Consider the following 20,047-nt stretch of genomic DNA (forward strand, 5'->3'; position numbering starts at 1 on the left):
CTTGTATAACCAGTACTTAAAAAATTTGGTTTGACATGTGATACAGAAACACTGCCATAGCAAGCTTTAAAACCCACGTAACACACAACAGACAATACCCGTTATTTGACACATGGGTGCTTGTGATTGGGTTCTTTTCTCTATTAGGGTTTCATTTATATAGGACTGTACTAGCAAAGAAGACAATTACGTTGACAGAGTTTTCCATTAGGCCATTACCATGGACGTAAGCTTTACAGTCAAACGCATCTCTCTTATTTTGTTTTTCTTTTCTTCTTTCAATGAGTTTTCACTTTTCACCATTTGCCTTTTTTAATGGATTTCCCCTTATTTTGGGTGCAAAAGAAATCCAGCAAGAAGCACATACAGAAAGAATAGCTTGCAGAAGATAGTCCGTCCAGTTAGTGATGATTGTTTACAATTATAATATCATAAGAATGATAATTGATCCCAGCCCAATAAAATTTTGTTTTGTGGTTTGAAAAGCTCGCACAAATCTGAGACATGGGCCTAGTTCCAGCAAATGAGTTATTCGATTTAAATGAGGTCCACTACGTAGATCCAACCCATTTATGAAGCCGTTTGGCGTTTGGCCGTTGGACATATGCCCAAACTCCGGTACCCCAAACCAGGTAATCCAAGAATCATGGGAAGAGGATCTGCAAGACTGCAACTGAAGCTTCATATATAACTTGCAACCTGGTGTATATAGAGAGAATATTAGAGCCCACTATTGAAAATTGAAAGGGTCCAACCTAACAATCATGCTTTTGGCTGATTTTTGGCACACTTAATCTTCATGGTGGGACCAACTGAAGACTGCCCATGATTCTAATGCGACATGTTCATGTTCCAAAGTTATTAAGGGGATCAGACCGTTCTGTGAGACCTGTGAATCCAAAATAAAGCCTGTTAAGAAAAATAATCTGTTACGTATTAAAGGGGTTAGAAGAGATAGGAATAGAACAAAAAGAAAGCAAAGATGGAAGTAATAAGGGTCCGTTTGTTCACAGTTGGAATCGAAATCAAAATCCTTTGGAATTGGAATTAGGATGATCTATTTTCATATTCTGTTTGGTTTAGACAGGAATGAGAATGAAAATTGGAATAAATAAGAATAAGATTTCATTCTTAAAGGAGGGGCAGAAAATGACCATTCCTTTGTATGGAAGAATGCCATTCCAGCAGGAATAAGAATGGGATTCCGATTCCACTCAACCAAACAGTTGGAATCGGAATAGCCCATTTTAATTCCGATTCCAGACCCCTATTCCCATGAATCAAATGGGACCTAAAAAATTATTTAAGTACTCATAATTTAATAATAGAAATAATATTAAACAGAACAGAATAGCAAAATAGAATATATATAACTGACCCATATAGTTAGAACAAAGGGTTAGATGATGAAAATAATATAACAGTGGATAGCCTCTCGGCATTGCAGCCTTGTTGATTTGCGGCCGACCTTGTATGTAGGCAATGTAAGTTTCTGACTTTGAAGAAAAAGTCTAAATCGACACAAATATTAAAGATTTCCAAGTGGACAGCCGGTACACTAAATTAAAGCCGGACAACCATGGTCCACCAATAGGAGGCCTTTCAGATGGGCCACATCGGTCCTCAAATTGCAGAAGACCCAATGTATTTAGTAATAAGAAATCAAGGGTTGCTCTTGACTATCCAGTAACTGTGGCTTACCTCAGGGTGAGGGTGGATATTTTTATGCAAACTTTTGAGTTCACAATGCATAAAGTTAATTATGTAAAACACTAGAAAAAGCACACCACTAGCTATTAATAAGCAATACTGTAATGGCCTTGCCCAAACAACCAAGAGTTAGTGAAATAAAAAGAAAAAAAAAGAAGAAGAAGAAGAAACCTTTTAAATATCAAGTAGAAAGCCTCTCTACGAAACTATGATCATGGGCCCCAAGTTCTCTTTGTCTATTCGTCGCGTATTAATTCAGCTCACAGTGCCACTAGAGTTTGATACTTTGATAACAATGAATTTAGGTGGTGTTTGCTATTGATGTCATTGTTTTAGAAAACGGTGATACACTACGTTATATTGGAAAAATCAGTATTCCAGAAAATGGTAATATGTTTAGAATTTTTTTTATAAAAAACGGTATTTTAAATCATGTCTTAGAAATCGAGAAGGTATGACTTGGGGAAATGTCGAATTTGTCGTTTTCTCAATTTAGAGCTCGTTACTATCAATAAGTACATGATGTGGTAATGACATGGACTTCTTATAAAAAATATCAGTGCTGAAAACAGATATAAAGCATCGGTACCAACAGAAGGTGTTGCTATTACCCCAGAAAACGTCCTACCTGATAATAATGTTTCCAAACAAACAAAGAAAAAAAAAAAAAAAAAAACAATATTTTCTCAGAAAACAGTGCTTCCAACCCACACATACAGCACCTCTGCATGTGCAGCATCATGCCAAATATATACTTAAACAATTGTTCTAATTAGTTTAAACTAACACTGTAAACTTGGATAATCACTCAACCATCCAGAAAATGTAGTGCTAGGCAACTTATAATTAGAAAATTGAATTGAAAGAGAAACAAAGCTACTTGCAATATTAAAGTAAATTTTTCTACATGGTTGAATTTTTCAGCACTAGTGAGTTAACTTGCCGTGCCTATGATTTCATCAGATGTCATGCGTGAGACAGTGGCAAATGCTATTGACCTATTTAATAATTGCTAATGTTATATATATATACACTTTGTATCTGCTTTTAGTCTTACATCACTCTCAATGTTGCAGGCTGTTTATGAAAGAAATGATTAACAAATGCGAAGAAAAGGCCATTTGGCCTCCAAAGGAATGCAAATTCCAGGGGCGAAAACACCTTTGCCATCCTCCAAAGACTAATATTTAAAGAACAAGCTGTTCATTTTGTTTTTCTTTAACAGTGGTATTGAATTTCAATAATTTCTTCCACTGAGAGTCTCATAAATGATTGTTTTATTTTGTTCTATTCTTAAGTGAATATCATCAATGGATTGGATACTTGTTGGTTCTCAGTTAATGTTTTCAATCCTTCGTTGACTTACTTGGTTGAACCGTTCAAACCATTACCCAGTCAAGATTTTAAGTCTGGTTCTATTAAAACCAAAAAATTTGTCAAAATTTGTTGACCTGGTCAAAACCTATCCAACCTAGGTGGTTGAACCATTGACCCTTTTGACTTGGTGATTCACAAGTTGCATACTAAATGTGTATGCAAACTGTTGGAAGCCATACCTTCGCACTCAGATGTCCAATTGGGATGACATTTTATTTTGGGTAACTTTTTGAGATGTCATAGGTGCTTTGCCCTGCTAATTTTGAGAAAACCCCCTTTTGACCTCATCAAATCACAACTTTTAATACTTGTTTACAAATAAAAAATTAAATTTTGAATTAAAAATATAAAATATTACATATATAACACAATTATATATTAATTATTGATAAAATACATACATATTGTGGCATAGTCTGACCCATCTGACCTGAATGGTCAAACTGGTAACCTGCAATCCAGAAGAAAAAACCATTTAGCCTCTAAGTCAATTTTTAAACATTATTCTTAACCCACCCCCACCCAAAAAAAAACATAGAAAACATGAAATATAAAGAAATATATAACGATAAGATATCCGTTCGCTAATATATATTCTGTTTGACTCATATAGAAATCCCTCGGTGCACCCCATACCATTATCCATCAAAGTCACAAAAGGTTATTAACTGAGCCTTTAATTAGAATTCTAAAGGCCTAAACCGTTTCCATCCATTGGTATTCAGATAATTTGTGTAAAGAGGTTCTAGTCCTCTAGAATGCTTCACTCTTCAGTGACGTATTCAACTTTAACTTGCCACGAGATAACAGTATAAAGAAACAACAGCATCCACAGAAAGGATATATACAAAGACACTAGCTAGCATGCTGTGTCTTGCTCATGAGGTCTACCATCCATCAACCCATCCTCTCTTTCTCTCTCTCACAATCAGGCAAGATATTTTATTAGTTTCAGGTGATGACGACCATTTTCACCCACCATGAGTTTTCAATTGACAATACTGCAATTCCATCTTTATTGTGTTTGGTGTAATAATTGGGCAAGAAGACCCCAAGTCACCCTTTGGCTAACATCATCATCAGAACCCGTTTTCAGTCACATAATCAATTAAAACAACTAATTGCGCACTAAAAACAAACCACTACAACAAAACCAAGTGGAATATCTCTTTTCTCTCAATACATGTGAGACTTTTTTTCATTAATGGCTGGCCACATGCTTTCATCATCTCTAACTACAATTCTAAGGTGGCGTTTAATAAATCGGAAATTTGAAAAGTTAAAAAGACTTTAAAAGTGTTTGAAATCTAAAAAGAGGCATATATGGTTTTCTACTTTTTAGACAGTCTAAATAAATAAGGTTGTTTGTGTTGGATCAATCATTCAGTATAAAAAATTCTCTAATTTTATTATTTTACCCCTAAAATAGACTATTTGGTAATTTTGAGTTTAATTTGCATTATTTCATGAAAATAATTTATTAAAATAAGAATAAAATTGAAAAATACATATAAATTTATAAATTAAAAAATAAATGATTAAAAGTTAAAATAATAATAAAAATATTAATAAAGTCCATGAAGCAATGAAAAAAAATATTTAATGATTAGAAAATTATATCTTAAACTATTAAAATATTTAATCATTAATAAAACTTAAAGCAATTAATTATTAATACAAATACAAATAAAAATTATAAAAAATTATTAAAATAATAATAAAATTGGAAAGAACACATAAGTTATAAATTAAAAATAAATTATTAAGAATTAAAATATAATAATAATAATAATAATAATAATAATAATAATAATAATAATGGTAATAAAGTCTATGGAGCAATTAAAAATATTTAATAATTAGCAAATTAATATCTTAAAAACTATTAAATATGTAATAATTAATAATTAATTTTACATCAGTTATAGTGGTGTTCTATTTTACATTGTTGCAACGTCGTTTTGTTTTACATCAGTTGTAGAGGAAAAGAATGGGGTTGATGCCTTGCCCAAAATTATTACCCTTGGCTAAGCGGTCGTTGAAGCGTAGCTTTAGGTGTCGAATCCATAGAGAAGCTGATTAAACCAATAAAATGTGTTATCGCTAAGAGTGAATAACGTAGAGAAAATGCTTTTTCTAAAAATAAAAAGAAGAGCAAAAATATTTGAATAAAAGTAACGATGATTAAAGGATGAAAAGTAGTATTGTGATGAACAAGGCTTCGAGATTCACTTTATCGATTTGCTTAACTGGTATTGATTTTGATTCCTATTTATTACTCAATTGCAAGTTTCACATCCCAAACAAACAATTGGAAAATATAACTTTGAAACCAACAACAAGAACAAAAGTATTTGTTCTGAAAGAATTAATTTTCGATGAAGAACAAGATGATTTATTCTTACAAGATACCCAATAACGACAATATATCATATTGACAGTATTGCAGTCAATGATCAACTGATAAAATAAATATACCCAATCAATTATTTTCTAACAAATTGCACATAAAAAGAGAATGACTAATCTTATATGGAATTTGAAGAATATAACTTCAGGGTTTATTAAAACAATAAAAGAAATCTTTCAAGGAATCAAAGTAAAATAACAAGTAAAACTCATCGATCAAGATCCTCCCTAGCCTTGTTGAAGCTTTATTCGCGCTTGGACACCATTCTCCTCTCTTCTCTTCTGTGAAAGACTGAGAAAATAATGTTAAAATAACCTCTAAAAGTCGTCCCCCTTTTAGGTCTGATTTTTCATTTTTATTATGCTGTCAAACTCCTCAATCTACTCAGCTCGGATCCGCGTAATTTTTCCTTTTTATTGTGCTAGCAGGCTCCTCAATCTACTTAGCCCGGATCCGCGTCCATCCCCCAATTTTCGCCTAGATAGAGATTGATTTAGAGGAAGTTATCAACAGATGAATTATAACTCTATCTCTTATTTATCCATAGCCTCAAGAATCATCAAGTTTTGACATCTATAGAGAAAGATATGCCCAAAATACCGGATCCTATTCAGAATAATGCGGAAAACGAATCAACACTCATACTTAGGTCATGGAACTTGGGCTTGGGTTTCTTGGACCTATGTTTGGGCTTTCCTCCACTCAATTATTAATTCTTTCGGTATAAAAATTGCACAAATAATAAAATTGATACTTATAAAATTATTATGAAAAAAATATTACTTTTAAGCTCTTTATTTTACAAATGTCAATTGTTGAGCGCACTTTAGATATACATTTTCATGCTTTTGTCAGTGGAGATGATGACAGTGGTCGGGTGTGGAGAAGAGATGGAGAGAGTGAGAGAGAGGGAAATTGAATGGGTAAGAGTTGTAGTGGATTCAATCAAATGGCTCAAGTGGCTAAAGATAGGACCATAGTTGCTAAAAATTGTAGCGGCGGTGGTGGAGAGAGAGAGAGAGAGAGAGAGAGAGAGAGAATCAAACAGCTAAGAGTTGCATTGTTTGAGAGTTGTAGTGGATTCAATTAAATGACTCAAGTGGCTAAAGACAAGACCTCCGCTACTGAAATTTGTAGCGGTGGTGGTGCGAAGACGAGAGAGAGAGAGAGAGAGAGAGAGAGAGAGAGAGAGAGAAGTTGAACGGCTGAGAGTTGTAGTGGATTCGATCAAACGACTCAAGTGGCTAAAGACAGGACCACCGCTGCTGAGAATTGTAGTGATGGTGGTGGGAAGACATGGGAGATGGATGGAGGGAGAGAGAAAGGGAAATCGAACAGTTGAGAGTTCAACTAGCTAAAGACAAGGGTGTTAATTGATGCTGTTGAGAGTTGTAGTGTTGGTGGCAGGAAGAGAGAGAGAGAGGAATGAAATTTGAAGATGGTTTTCTTTCCAGCAAGTTCTCTATCACTGGCGACTATAGGGTTTCTTCAAGTTCTCCATCACCATCTCTCTTTTCGTTCGATGACCACAAATCGAATGGGCTTCTATCAGGTTTAAATAGGGGTATAATATGTCATTATTAAAAAATTGAGGATATTTTAGACTTTTGGCCAGGTCTGAAACGCATTTGACCGCGTTCAATGCTTGGCCTGGGTCTTATGGTTTCAGATCTAAAAATACATTTCATATCTTTTTTTAAATTCAAATCCAAACATAGGTGACGTCTGAAAAGCAACATTTTCAAACTTCAGAGGTTTGAAAAATGTAATCAAACGCCACATAATTCTATATATCTCATTTCCTCTAACATGAAATCAAATCCAAAGTCCAAACATGGAAATGCATGAGAAGTGATTTCAACATCCTCTCCTTCTTAGATGGTGATTTAATTCTACTAATTAATTAAGAATTACTTTTTTTATGGCATTGCTAAAGAATTACTTGTGAATGCACATAAATTTACCCACTCTTTTGTCACCCTTTAACACTTTTCTTCTCTCTTTCTCCATGCAATCGCCAAGAAATGAATAAAAAAGAATCACACCTTCTCTACTTTCATTCTTCTTCCTTTTTTTTCTCTTACTTCTCTCATCCCTTTATTCATACTAAGGTTTATATATGTCCAGGTGATGAAGGAGATTGGCTTCATTGCTCACAAGACCATGGTCACGTTGTTCGTAGATCCCTTCCAGCCTTGCATTGGGAATATCTCTCCATAAAAAAACATACAAGTATGGATATATTCCCAATGTAAGGCTACAAACACCATGCGAGCATCATGAACATGGCTTTGTGAACATTGAAGCCAATCTCGTGATGAAAGGACTTTTATTAATATAAAAGGAACAAAAAGTACCAATGCCAAGCTTCAAACAATGTAAGCCCTTGATTAGTACTAAAATATTTCAGTATTTTGATATATTCCCACATGTATTTTAATAGCTTTCCAACAATAAGAGACCTCATACTCAAAGCTAGGGGTGGTCACGAGCTGAGCCTTTCATGAGCTATTCGAGCTCGGCTCGGCTAAGTTTAAACCGAGTTTTGAGCCAAATTAAAGCTTAATATATAAGCTCGTTTGCTAGTCGAGCCGAGTTCGAGCCTAATGAAACTCGGCATGAAACTCGTGAGCCTAGTATTAAATAAATCATTTTTATTACATACATACATACATACATATATATGTATAATAGTAAATAATTTTTATAATTATTTGTTGTATATATAATATTAAATAATTTTTATAATTCTTAATTTTTTGTTTAAAAAATAATTTTACACATAATTTTTATTTTTCAAAAAAAAACTTGACTTATAATCGAAGTCAAGCCGAGCTCGAACTCAAGTCTCTAATTCGAATTGAGCTTAAGTTCGGGCTCAATCCTGATACTTTTCCTACGAATCAAACTTGAATAACTAAGTATTCGATTCAGCTATACTCAAATCTACCCCTACTTAAAGCACGACTGATCAAAACGCCAACTGTGTACCTGTCACTTTTGGTATGATGGGTCCAGTGCACCTTACAAGTTCATAATGAAATCCCTAAACCATTCTATGATGTCAAGGACGGAAGGAACACAATTAATAATAGTTAGAACAATCTGAAACAATCTGGCGGTTCAGATTTCATATCCCCCTATCTAGCGCCTGATGCAAAATTGCAAAGTACTCTGAGGGTCCCTTTCCGTGATTTATGTCAAGGGCAAACTAGGCAATTTGCATATACATCCTTGATTGTATACTAGTATGAACTTTGATCATTGACTAAATATTTTTATTTTACTTTTCTTAAGAAAATTAATAAAAGAAAAAGGAAAGGAAATGAAAAGTTAGATTAGTGCTTACGGAACCATTAACATAAGACCGTGACCAAAACGTGACAGGCTCTGTCTGCTTGCAATTTGCATTCTTTATTTATGGGTGAAATTTGAGGAGAAAATAAGGGATGAGACAGTGAAGCATGAAAGGACAAATGGGTTGATTGAATTTTTACAAAGAATCTTGAATTAATTTATTAGGATAGTTGTTTAATTGGGGCGAAGTACAGATTGATGAGAGCTCCGAGACAACCAAGGCTGTATTTTCAGAATGATCATGTTGAACCCATTTGCCATGTTCCCTCTTTGCTTCACATGAAGCTGGAGAAAAATTAGGTTTATATTAGTTTAAGCTACAAAGAATATATATTTAACAAAGATGAAATAAATAAAGATAAAACAAATTAAGTAAGCATTTCTTTATTAATTCGTACCAAAAGTGTCATATAAAAGTTAATCGTTTTAATGATTTTGTTCGATCGATTGTAATGTTGCTGTGGGTAGTTGCAGTCTAAAGTTTAAACTAGCATAGCACCAATCTCCATAAAGATCCAAAGCATGAGCCTCACCATTAGACCATGTTACTTTTCGTTCTAGATTAATTGTACCAAATGATGGGCATTTTGGTCACTATAAATTTTGTTGATTTATTATGAATTGGGTATATGGTGATACACACCACGATCCATGATTGAAAGATCGCAAATTCGCCACGTATAAGGCCACACCATGTATCTGATGTTCCCCCGATATGTCCCTATACATCATGTTTCGGGGTCTCACTCACTTATTTCAGGGAGTAGACGGGTCCTAAACCGGCCCCCTGAATCAGATTGAGAGAAAAAATTAAAAACAATGAAGGTGAGCTTCGAAGCAAGTCAATATACCTCATCCAATACATTGGTATATATCAATATTTTGAACCTCAGCCACGATAACCTCCAAAGTTGGAGGATGTGGGAATCCATTTCACATCTATATTGGATTAAACCAGCTAGCATACCTTCAGTCGGTATATAGGGAAATCAAGGTTTTTAAAATTGAATCGGATAATGAATCGATCAAGGGTCCGATTTTTGGGTTGAATGGTCCGACTATTCGAATCAAAATGGATGGCTTATTCTGATAAAAAATAAAAAGAAATTAAAAAAATAAAAAAAGGTTAAAATCGCTGAACAGTTTGAACAATTTGATCGCTTGAATCATCAATTTACTAACCAAATCAATGTTTTTTTTGACAAAATAACAATTTTGGGGTAAAACGAAACTAGTCACCTGACTGGTTCCCAACTTTTTTGGTCCGGTCCGGTTTTAAAAACCATGAGGGAAAGGACTGAAACACCGAAAAGCTTTGGGAATTAGGGCTGTTTGATTAGAGTTCGGATCTGTTCCTTGTACAATGCTCCTCACACCAACTTCACAGCACGTCCCTGCCCTAAATTGTTTATATTTTCCATTGTTTTTAAAACCGGACCGGACCGGATGGTTGGACTGGAAAAACTGGGAACCAGTCACCTGACCAGTTCCGTTTTCCTCCAAAATCGCCTTTTCCCCTAAAACCGTTGATTTTGGTTAGTAAACCGCTGAACCGGGCAGTTAATCGTTCGAACCGTTTGAACGGTTTTGACCGTTTTTCCAATTTTTTAAAATTTTAATTCTTTAATTTTTTTGTCAAAATGGGGCGACCATTTGGATTGAACGATCGGACCATTTGAACTGATAATCGAACCGCTGACCGATTTAATCACCGGTTTGTTTTTAAAAACCATGATATTTTTATGTACTTGTATATTGTTATTCATGGAGTGAAATGCATATTGTCGTTCGATGTTCCCAATGTATAGTGAGATGTACTGTAAGATCGTCATGGGTGCTACCGCAGTGGATTGTTAGTGGTTTAAACTGGTTTCCGAACCCACCCCTCGTCCTCTCCTCCATTGAGAACATGTGATATGAGGAGTCATGGCAGTTGGCAGAATCCTATTGTCTTGTTCATGACTTCAAATTGGCAACCAAGAATGCTTTGCAGACCCCACTGTGCTGTTTCCTTCCAAAGATCGGCCTGATCAAGCAATGTTAATTGTTAACCATCAGTTCTACCCACTCTCGTCCCATGTTACAGTAGGGACTAGGGACCACCGGCCATGCAGGTTTTTCTAACATCCAATTCATATACTAACTATACGTTATTTATTTCGGTTCTGTTTGTTTGTTTTTTTTTTAATTTCATTTTTTCTGCTCTTAATAAAAGAAATTAACTATTTTTATCCATCCAATCGACTAACAAAGGGTAGGTAATGAGCACGAGGAAGGAAGGATATTTGATATTTCTCTCATCTCGGAAGCATAAAAAAAGTGACAACTGGTCCAAGTGATCTTCAGCCTTTAGGGCTCATACTAGATCTTTTCACCTTTATGCGTTTAATGAATTACCAGAAGTATGGAGCGAAAAAAAAAATTAACAAGCCGCTTTTCTTATCCTTCTTTTTCTTCTTCTCTTTTCCATAAGCAGATGCAAGAACTTTTTGATTCTTACCATAGTTGAAGGAAAAAAAATAGTGAAATAAAAAGGAAAACTGAACCGTGATCTCATCCTTTTTTTTTTTCTTACTTAAAGCAACAGATCTCAGCCATTAAATACAATTACTAAAATACCTCAGTTGGATCAAATAAAACAAAATCAACAAATATCAAATACCCACACCACCACCCAACTTTTTATAAAAATTATTTCAAATGTGTCCACCAAAATAATTCCGAGAAGACGTAAACGTGCATCACCATCAATAATGATAGTATTTTTAATCAATAAAAACAACAACAATTCAGTAGTTAAATTCTTCTACAAAGTCCATCTGTTCTGTTCTTTTATCCCATTATTTCATTTAAATTTAGCTACCAAAAATGAGTGGCTATTACTATTCGGCCAAGGAAAATTGAAAAATAAATAAATAAAAATAAACAAAGACGAGAGATGAAAGCTATGAACAGTAATGGAACGGTTCCAAGTAAATAATATAATATATTACTACTATATTATAAATAGAGAAGCAAACTACAGAAATCGATAGGCGATAGCCACTGAATCCATGTTTTTATATTATCCCATTTACAAACCAAGAACCCAATAACCAAATCCCTCCGCTGCACCACCCTCTCATTGTCTTTTTCAACTCAGGCCGACGAGAGGTAAGAAAAGACCTCTGTGCCTTAAAGCTCACAAAGATCAGTACTGAAAAATGTCTGCAGAAGCCATGATGGGTTGATTTAGATACATCAAATTCCACGGGTTTATGAAGCTATCAGTATTGATTTGAGAATCCTCAGTTTCGAAAGCATTATTGCCGGGATTTAAGCAACTAATGATCTCATTAAGAGACTGTAATCTGTGACTCAACTCTTCCATCTGAGCCCTCAGTACTGAATTCTCGGCCTCAATTGTTAGGTAGTGCTGAGTTGTGATGTTGATACTCGTAAGGATCTGGTTGTTCTCCTTCCTGAGATGAGCAACTTGGGCCATCAAATCATCCAAGTGCTTTTGTTTCCGCATCCTCGATCGCCTGGCGGATTCCCGGTTCGATAGCATTCTCTTCTGTTTCCTTTGATCGATTACCTGCTGAAGGTCTTCTTCAGAACCAGAGCTCTGAAGCGTGGAAGACCCTGACGAAGTCCCACTTGAGGAAGCCATGGTATATTTACAGCAAAGAGATTGTAATACGAGAAAAGTTTTAAGAAAAGGATTTTCTGATTGGACTAGATTTTAGAAGCAAAAAACGAAGGACCCAGATACTAATTATTTCAGGCTATTACGTACGATAATATAATAGATAATATTATCAGAGTATGAGAATTAGTTCATGAAAAAACATAGAACCAGTAAAGGAACACAACCGAGAACGACTGAACTAAGTGGGTCCTGCGTCTCAGTGACGAATTTATCATAAACCCCGAGAGAAGGATTTCACTGACAATTGGAGACATGAATCTGAAACATCAAGAACAAGGTATTAAGCATCAAGATAACGAAAAGAGACTGCTTATTGCGTAGATATGAATATAGTAAGAAGAGAAGAGCAACCAGGAGCTCAACGGAGAACTTCGCTTTTTGCGAGAAAGATAAAGCAGCAACAAGATTTAGCAGAAGGGTTTTCGGTATTGAAACCAAAAAGCCAACTTCAACAGCATAAGGCGCTGTCAAAGCGAGCGAAAACAAAACCCTCGAAAATAGAGATCCTGTTATCCAAAAAGACGGGACTCTTGTCTAACTGAAAACCAAAAAAAAAAAAACCTTCCAGAGATCCACCAGCAAAAGGGCTTTCAGTTTTCGTTCTGAAAACCAAAACCAACCCTTCAATTCAGGAAGATAAACACTGGCAACACAACCCCACCCTGAAAATAGAAAGAAACAGAAGGATTATGCCCGCAGAGCTTCAGAACCTCAGCACTATGGGAAAAATTAAGAGAGAGAGAGAGAGAGAAGGATCCCCAAGATCTATAGGGAAGAAAAGCGAAGGGAAGAGGTTTTGAAGGATGTAGATAGAGGGATTTATAGAACCAAAAAGCACAACAGCATAAAATAAAATACTCAGAAAAAGATAGGCCAATATTAATAAAAACAGGATAAAAAATAACAACTGAAGAAAGAAGAAAAAAAAAAGAGTGGAGGACTTTGGAATCTCTTCTAAAAAAGTTGTTGGGAGGGGTGATGAGGCATGTGGGGTGGAAACGAAAATTTCCACAACCGTCCAACTCCAGCTGGTGAGCAACAAAAACAGAAAATTATAAGCCAGAAAACCAATACCTTTGAAAAGATTTTTACCTCTCTTTCACCACTTGTACGAAATTCACCGTTAGATCTACTGCGTGCTTCTCAGACTCTGTCACTGTGCTCAGTCCTCACTGAGTCACTGGCATGGCCGCATGGGCCATAAAGGGTGGAGAGAGTATTAAAACTATTTACCAAGGGTATTCTGGTCTTTACATTATAAAAGTGCATATTGGTAGTTTCAATTTTTTTTGGTAGAATTGGTAGTCTCAATTGATGTGATAATATAACGACAAAAAAATGTTACAGGGCTCAGCGTTCTGACCTCTCGTCCTACAGTATTGGAACAGACAGACCAGAGGCGTTGGATTAACAGGGATAATATCATATGTAACCTTGGCGTAGAATAGAAAGGTAGGATGTATGCAACTTGAGTGCACAGCCCTCCGATACGTATCGTCCGTCGTGCTCTTCATGATCAGATGTTCAGATCAAGATCCTGCGATACGAAGTCACAACTTGGAAAATGGAGGGAGAAACGGTTCCACGTAGATAAAAGTATGTTCACAATATCCTTGCCATAAATACATCGATCGGTATTACCAAAAAATACATTTGTCAGTAGTCAGGGGCAACTATGTCCTTTCACAAAGCCAAACTCTTCTAAGCTGGCCTCGAATCCTCGATCATCGAGAGGTCGCGGCAGGGATCAGAAGCAATGTTAGAGATGTTGACGCTGTTAGTGAAAAGTTGAAAACTTAAAACTTAAAAAATGAGAGAAACGCCATATATGTCATATGATAGCCGGCGATTATGAAATCAGAATTCCGAAGGATAATTTCTGGGCCAAGAGAGTAAGAGACTCCTGTATGGGGGCCCATTCCTCGATAAGCATCAAGTATCGAGATATTACTGCGAAACCTTCTCTCCATCCATGATCCATCATCCATGGTCTTTTATTGCACAGAGTGATAGAGGCTGAGATACTAACCCGATGGAGCTTCTACACGGTAGGATCGGAATATGATGATGTTTTTAGGGCATTGATTTATTATATATTTGTAATCTAACGTCTGCAAATGCCAATAATAACCCAATAGCACAGTGCCAGGGTGCACACGCTGCAGAATTCCACTGGGGATCTGGCCTCTGGGTCTGAGTGCAGGAGAGGAGATGAATGCATGAGCTGGGCCACGAAACCGTAAGTTGATTAGGGTGGAATGGATCATTTTACCTTTGCGTAAAATGGATTTAAAGGTCGGGGACATGAGATAGTCATGAAGTTGATTGAGGTACTTAAATGATGGCAGATGGACATGGGTGACGCCAAAATCATAATTATCGCTCATACTGTTGCCCAAACAGTCGTCTTGTTTGTTTGTTTTGCATTTTCCTTTTCCTACCCTGGACTCTCTTCGATGCCACATGGAGAGGGATAAATTGAGCTGTCAATTAATTTTGGTGGACCATCTAGAGTCTAGACTGGTTTGGTGACGGGCCTCACCCTCTCTCTCTCTCTCTGTCCTTTTAAAATGTTGGAGATTCTGAAGTAGAAAGGGTTGCTTTTTTACCACGTAGGGGGCATTGTTGTGCTGAAAAGTGCCGCATAAGCATAGGGAGAGAGAGAATGAGGGGCTGGGTGGAAAGACCAGAGTTCCGTTTCAAGATTCGTGGCCAATTAGAAAGAAAGAAAGAAACCCAAAGGAGGCTGTCTATGGGAATCCGTTTTCTCCTCATTTCATCAAGCATACTGTGTCTTTTCTCGAATCTCACTTCTTCTTGCCGGCTGAGTGCTGACTGGAGTGGAGACATCAAAAGTAGAACACTATAACTTAATTTTGATGGCCTTGCCACCCACCAATATTATCATCTTTCCACAATTTATGATGAATTAATGTGATCCAATTACAAAGTATGGCTGCAATTAATTACAAGTACGTTCAAGAGTTTTTTTGTTTTCTTTTATTCTAAGTATGTCCAAGAGTTAAAAAACAAAAAATTAATCTAGAAACCAAGAAAAAACTTACAATATTGTAATGCATCCTTTTTTTCGGTACAAAATTTTTCGAACTGAAATATTCAATATTCAAATTATATTTTTGTTTTTTATGATAAAAAGTTTCATTTTCATTCCATTTATACATCAAACAAATTAAATTAGATGGGTTATGAAACAGAAAGGCTTTTGTTACAACGGCTCAGTTTCAAAGGAGTAGAAATACAAATATATACTGTATAAATACATATAAAATAATACAAAAGATAAGATTTTGCACTCTACATATTTATATTTGTACTTCTTACAAATTAAGCTAACCAGAATAGAAATAATATACAACTGAAATGTTTCAATATAAAAATTTTATAAAAACAAAGATTAATTTCAATCTAAAATGTTCTGCATCCATTTTTAGAGAAGCAATCGCAACCAAACCAAACAAGCTAGCACAACTAATTCCAACCAAAACAGCAAACCTAATCCAAACCTTGTGGAGTAAGCTATATAACAAGGACAACGACAATTACAATGTGAATGCTAGCATCACACCCCATAATCCTATTCATCTGCATAGGAAAAAAACGCTATTTATGTTTTATGCGACACTAAAATAATCTAGTTTGAATTATCATAATTAACTATAATTATGAAATGGGACCAATCACAATACACCCTATTAGCCTGGTTTGTGGAACCTACAAAAGATTTGGGCACTTGCTTTAATAATTAATAACAATAATACAGGTGCCACTTGCCAATTGGCAAGTTGGAAAGTTCGCTTGGCCGCTCGCTTCAAAGAAAAAAAAAGCTGGTATATATGGTTTTTGATTGGTTGTCTATCTGATTGTAGTGGAGATTTGGGATCGAATTCCGGTTGTATAGTCCATAAAACTAAAAATAAATAAAAAAAAAAAGATCATATGGCCATTTTTTCTTATTATCTTTCTCTATTTTGTGAAATTCGGTGTTAGAAAACTTTTTCTACATGTATTTCAATATTTTCTCGGTGCGAATTATGAGGAAATTTACAAAGTAAAAGAGAAAGCTTAGCCAGCACCGAGAATCGGTTTTGGTCGGTCTCTAATTAACATTTTTAGCCATTCAAATTTGCCTATACTTCTGCTTTGCATTGTTTGAACTTGGAAATTGGAATTCCAAATCAAAGGATGTTTTGGATGGTTTAGTCCGTGCGATTTGGGAATCTCTGTGCACTTGCTTCCTTCTAATGTTAACAAGGACAAACAGATTGTCCTTGCTATTTTCTCATGAGGCTCGCCATAATTTTATCATAGTAGACATGGTAGCGAGACTGAGACATATGAAACACAAGGAGCTGGTAATTATTTTGCGAAGCTACACTGAAAAAGTTGACCTAGTTAGGGATGCAAACAGTATGTGATTGTTCGAGTTCAAATTTGAATTTTTTGAATTTTATATTATCAAGAGCGATATCAATTTTATCCATTTATAATTGGATCAAATACGAATCCACTCCTATATGATCCAATGTAATTTGATATTTAATATATATTTAAAATTTATATTGTAATATATTGATGGAGTTGATTTAAATGTTGTTTTTTATTAGATTGTTGTAAGTTAACGTTTTATAAAAGTAATTTTTAATTAGTTTTGTTTGTGAAATATATATTAATTATTAAAGCCATTTTAATTCATTTTATCAATAATATATAACATTTTGATATTTTTTTAGTTTAATTTATTTATACTACTCAATATTCAATTATAATATGAATTTAATTCAAATCCAATATATATTAATCAACATTGAATATACCCATATTTGACTTGATTTGATTCATTTTCAGCCCTAAACCGAGGAACTTTTAAGATTAAAATAGAGGTGTAAAACAGGTCAGACCGCCTACGGGCACAGCCCACCAGCTACAGTGACGGGCCATGCCAAGCAGGGCACAACTCCTACCCCGTGGCTTATGTGGGCTCGTGTTGGAATGGCTCATGCCAAGCATGTCATGTAATCATTTTATTATAGTATTTTTTGAATTTCACTTAATCATTTTATATTTATTGTATAAATTGATTATTCTGATGAAATAATAATTTAAAATGGTTTTTTTTTTCAAAATTTTGTTACAATTATTTAATTTGTCATTTTCCCCTCAAATTTTCGTTATTTTTTATAAATTTTTGGATTTTTTTGTAATGAATACATAAGAAAAAAGAAAATGAAATATTACGGGCCCATGGGCCACGGGCCTAGGCTTGTTCTGGGCCCCACCCCAACCTGCATGGGCTGTGCCGACATAGCCCACTAAAATAGGTGTGCCGCAGGCCAGCACGACCTTTTATAGTGTGGGCGACACAGAAATTTGGACCAAGCTATCCGACAGGGCCCACATTACATCACTAGATTAAAATCATACAATATTCATTTCTCGTTGATGGAGGTTGACTTGTTCACCAATACAATACAATGATTTTATTTTTTCTAGGTAAATTTTAGACTTCACCCACCTCCCCAAACCTCTTCATACATGAAAAACCTCTCTCATCTTACCATCTTCACATTTGAGGGTGGCATGAGTTAGATTCACAACTATTGAGATCATGAATAGGGTTATTGAGTGAGGAAGACTTGAGGTTTTCAATTTAAGACGTATATATCTCCCAATATATTGGTAATTTAATTATAAGTAATGAGGGATAATTTGGTCTGATATATATCAACACCCGGACACACTAAACTAATCTACTGATTAGACGATAATGCTTCCTACCACTTCAATGGGCCGAGTTAGCTCAAGTATCTTGGGCACCTAAGCCAAGATCGAGGTCTAAGTAGCTTGTGATATTCCGACCTGTCGAGGTGACACGTAGCCAACTTTTAGAAGCTAGTCAGTTATCTTCGATTTCTTCGGGATCATACCGCATGTCTGCAAGCCTTATCCTTATCTTGCCTAGTTTGGACAAACATGATAAGTCTTATCAGTTCAGACGAAGTCCACCTCCGAATGTGGAACGGATTCCTAATAGCATGGGCCAGGGATCTCGGAGGTGTTTCATAAGACATACGAAAACTCACCTATATAAGGGCACCAATCCCAAGGTCACAAGGTACGCACGATTATTTGCTCACTAACCTTCTAGCGTATAAGCTTTCAGTTCGCATACCAATTACTAACTTAAGCATCGGAGCACGCACCCCAGGCCCTTTGAGCTCTCTTTCCTTGTAGTTCGTCCGACCAGCAAAGCGAACCAACGTCCAAACTACCCTTCAGCTATGAACATTCAAATCATGCACCATCAAGAAGCAACAGAGGTATTTTAATAAATTCAATATATTGGTCGGCATTGTCAAACTTAGCCTAACATCATACCCTATTCAGAACATGTATGAGCAAAACCCATCTCAGCCCCAAAATTAGTTTTCCAAAAAATAAGAAAAAAAAAACACCTCTTAAGAGCAATTTTGGAAATGCCATGTTACCGTGAGAGTAAATCAATTAGTAATTTCCCCCTATTTTATTTTGATAAAAAAAGAAAGACATGGGCGTGAATAGGTGAATGTGCCCACCCCAAAAAGGCTGAATAGGTGGAAATTCCGCAGTTATCATCCCTGTTGAGACTTGAGAGGAACAAGGGATGATATGGACCATATGGTCAATCCGAACCATCCACCAATTCGTTGTATTTTATTCTCAAAATCCTAATTTTATTGGAGTAATATTCTTAGTTGAAAACAGATTTCCTACTCACTTTCTCTACCCACAGTATATTACAGCGGCAGATATCACAATAGAAGATGGCGATGTTTGGCTGCAACTCAAGGTGAAGTGGGGAGAAAATCCTATTTTGCATAATATTAAATTTATTTACAAAACGAAATTTGCTCTAACTTCATTTGAAAAAAGCAGTATTTTAGGATAATTTTGGCTACTCCGTTGAGAGCATTTTAGGACTGGACACGTTCACTCATTCATGCCCATATTTATTATTTTGTAAAAAAATGGACAATTATATCTTACCTCATTTTCATGGTAACGTGGAACTCCCAATAACTCTCCACACTTCAACTGCATCGACTGTTAGCCCCCAACAGCCAAAGTTTTTCCCAGTATTTTAACATGGAAGCTTATGGCAATGAGAAATTTATTGGTCACGCGGCAATGTTATGGGCTGAAATCTAACCACCGTTAGGGTAACTTTGGTCCAAAGTAATTTTTCAGGTCAAACCTCAAAGTTCAAACTTCTTCGCTACACCCTTGGTGGATGATCTGGTTGATGCGTCAAATTAGCTGGTTCTGGTTGTCACTTTTCTTCCACTCGCCTGCTTCCTCTCTCTCTCTCTCTCTCAAAATGGGAGATGAATCGGAGGATTCTCCACTAAAATGTCCATTTCCTCGTACCAGGAAAAGAAGTTCCTCGTATGATGTGCTAGATTTATTTTTCTTCATTAACGATATTTTTCTACTTTATTCATCAA

General features: G+C 35.6%; 1 protein-coding gene across 1 annotated transcript; it reads right to left on the bottom strand.

The window, feature by feature from the left end:
* Positions 1 to 11,827: 11,827 nt before the first annotated feature.
* LOC148850814 (bZIP transcription factor 44-like) lies at positions 11,828 to 13,379 on the bottom strand. Its single transcript, XM_088945081.1, has one exon. It carries the CDS (start codon positions 12,504 to 12,506, stop codon positions 12,045 to 12,047), a length of 462 nt encoding a protein of 153 aa, XP_088801207.1. The 5' UTR covers positions 12,507 to 13,379; the 3' UTR covers positions 11,828 to 12,044.
* Positions 13,380 to 20,047: the final 6,668 nt, after the last annotated feature.

Source organism: Nelumbo lutea, chromosome 5 (assembly GCF_056320005.1).
Source record: "Nelumbo lutea isolate HS-2025 chromosome 5, American lotus-T2T, whole genome shotgun sequence".
Taxonomy (NCBI): Eukaryota; Viridiplantae; Streptophyta; class Magnoliopsida; order Proteales; family Nelumbonaceae; genus Nelumbo; species Nelumbo lutea.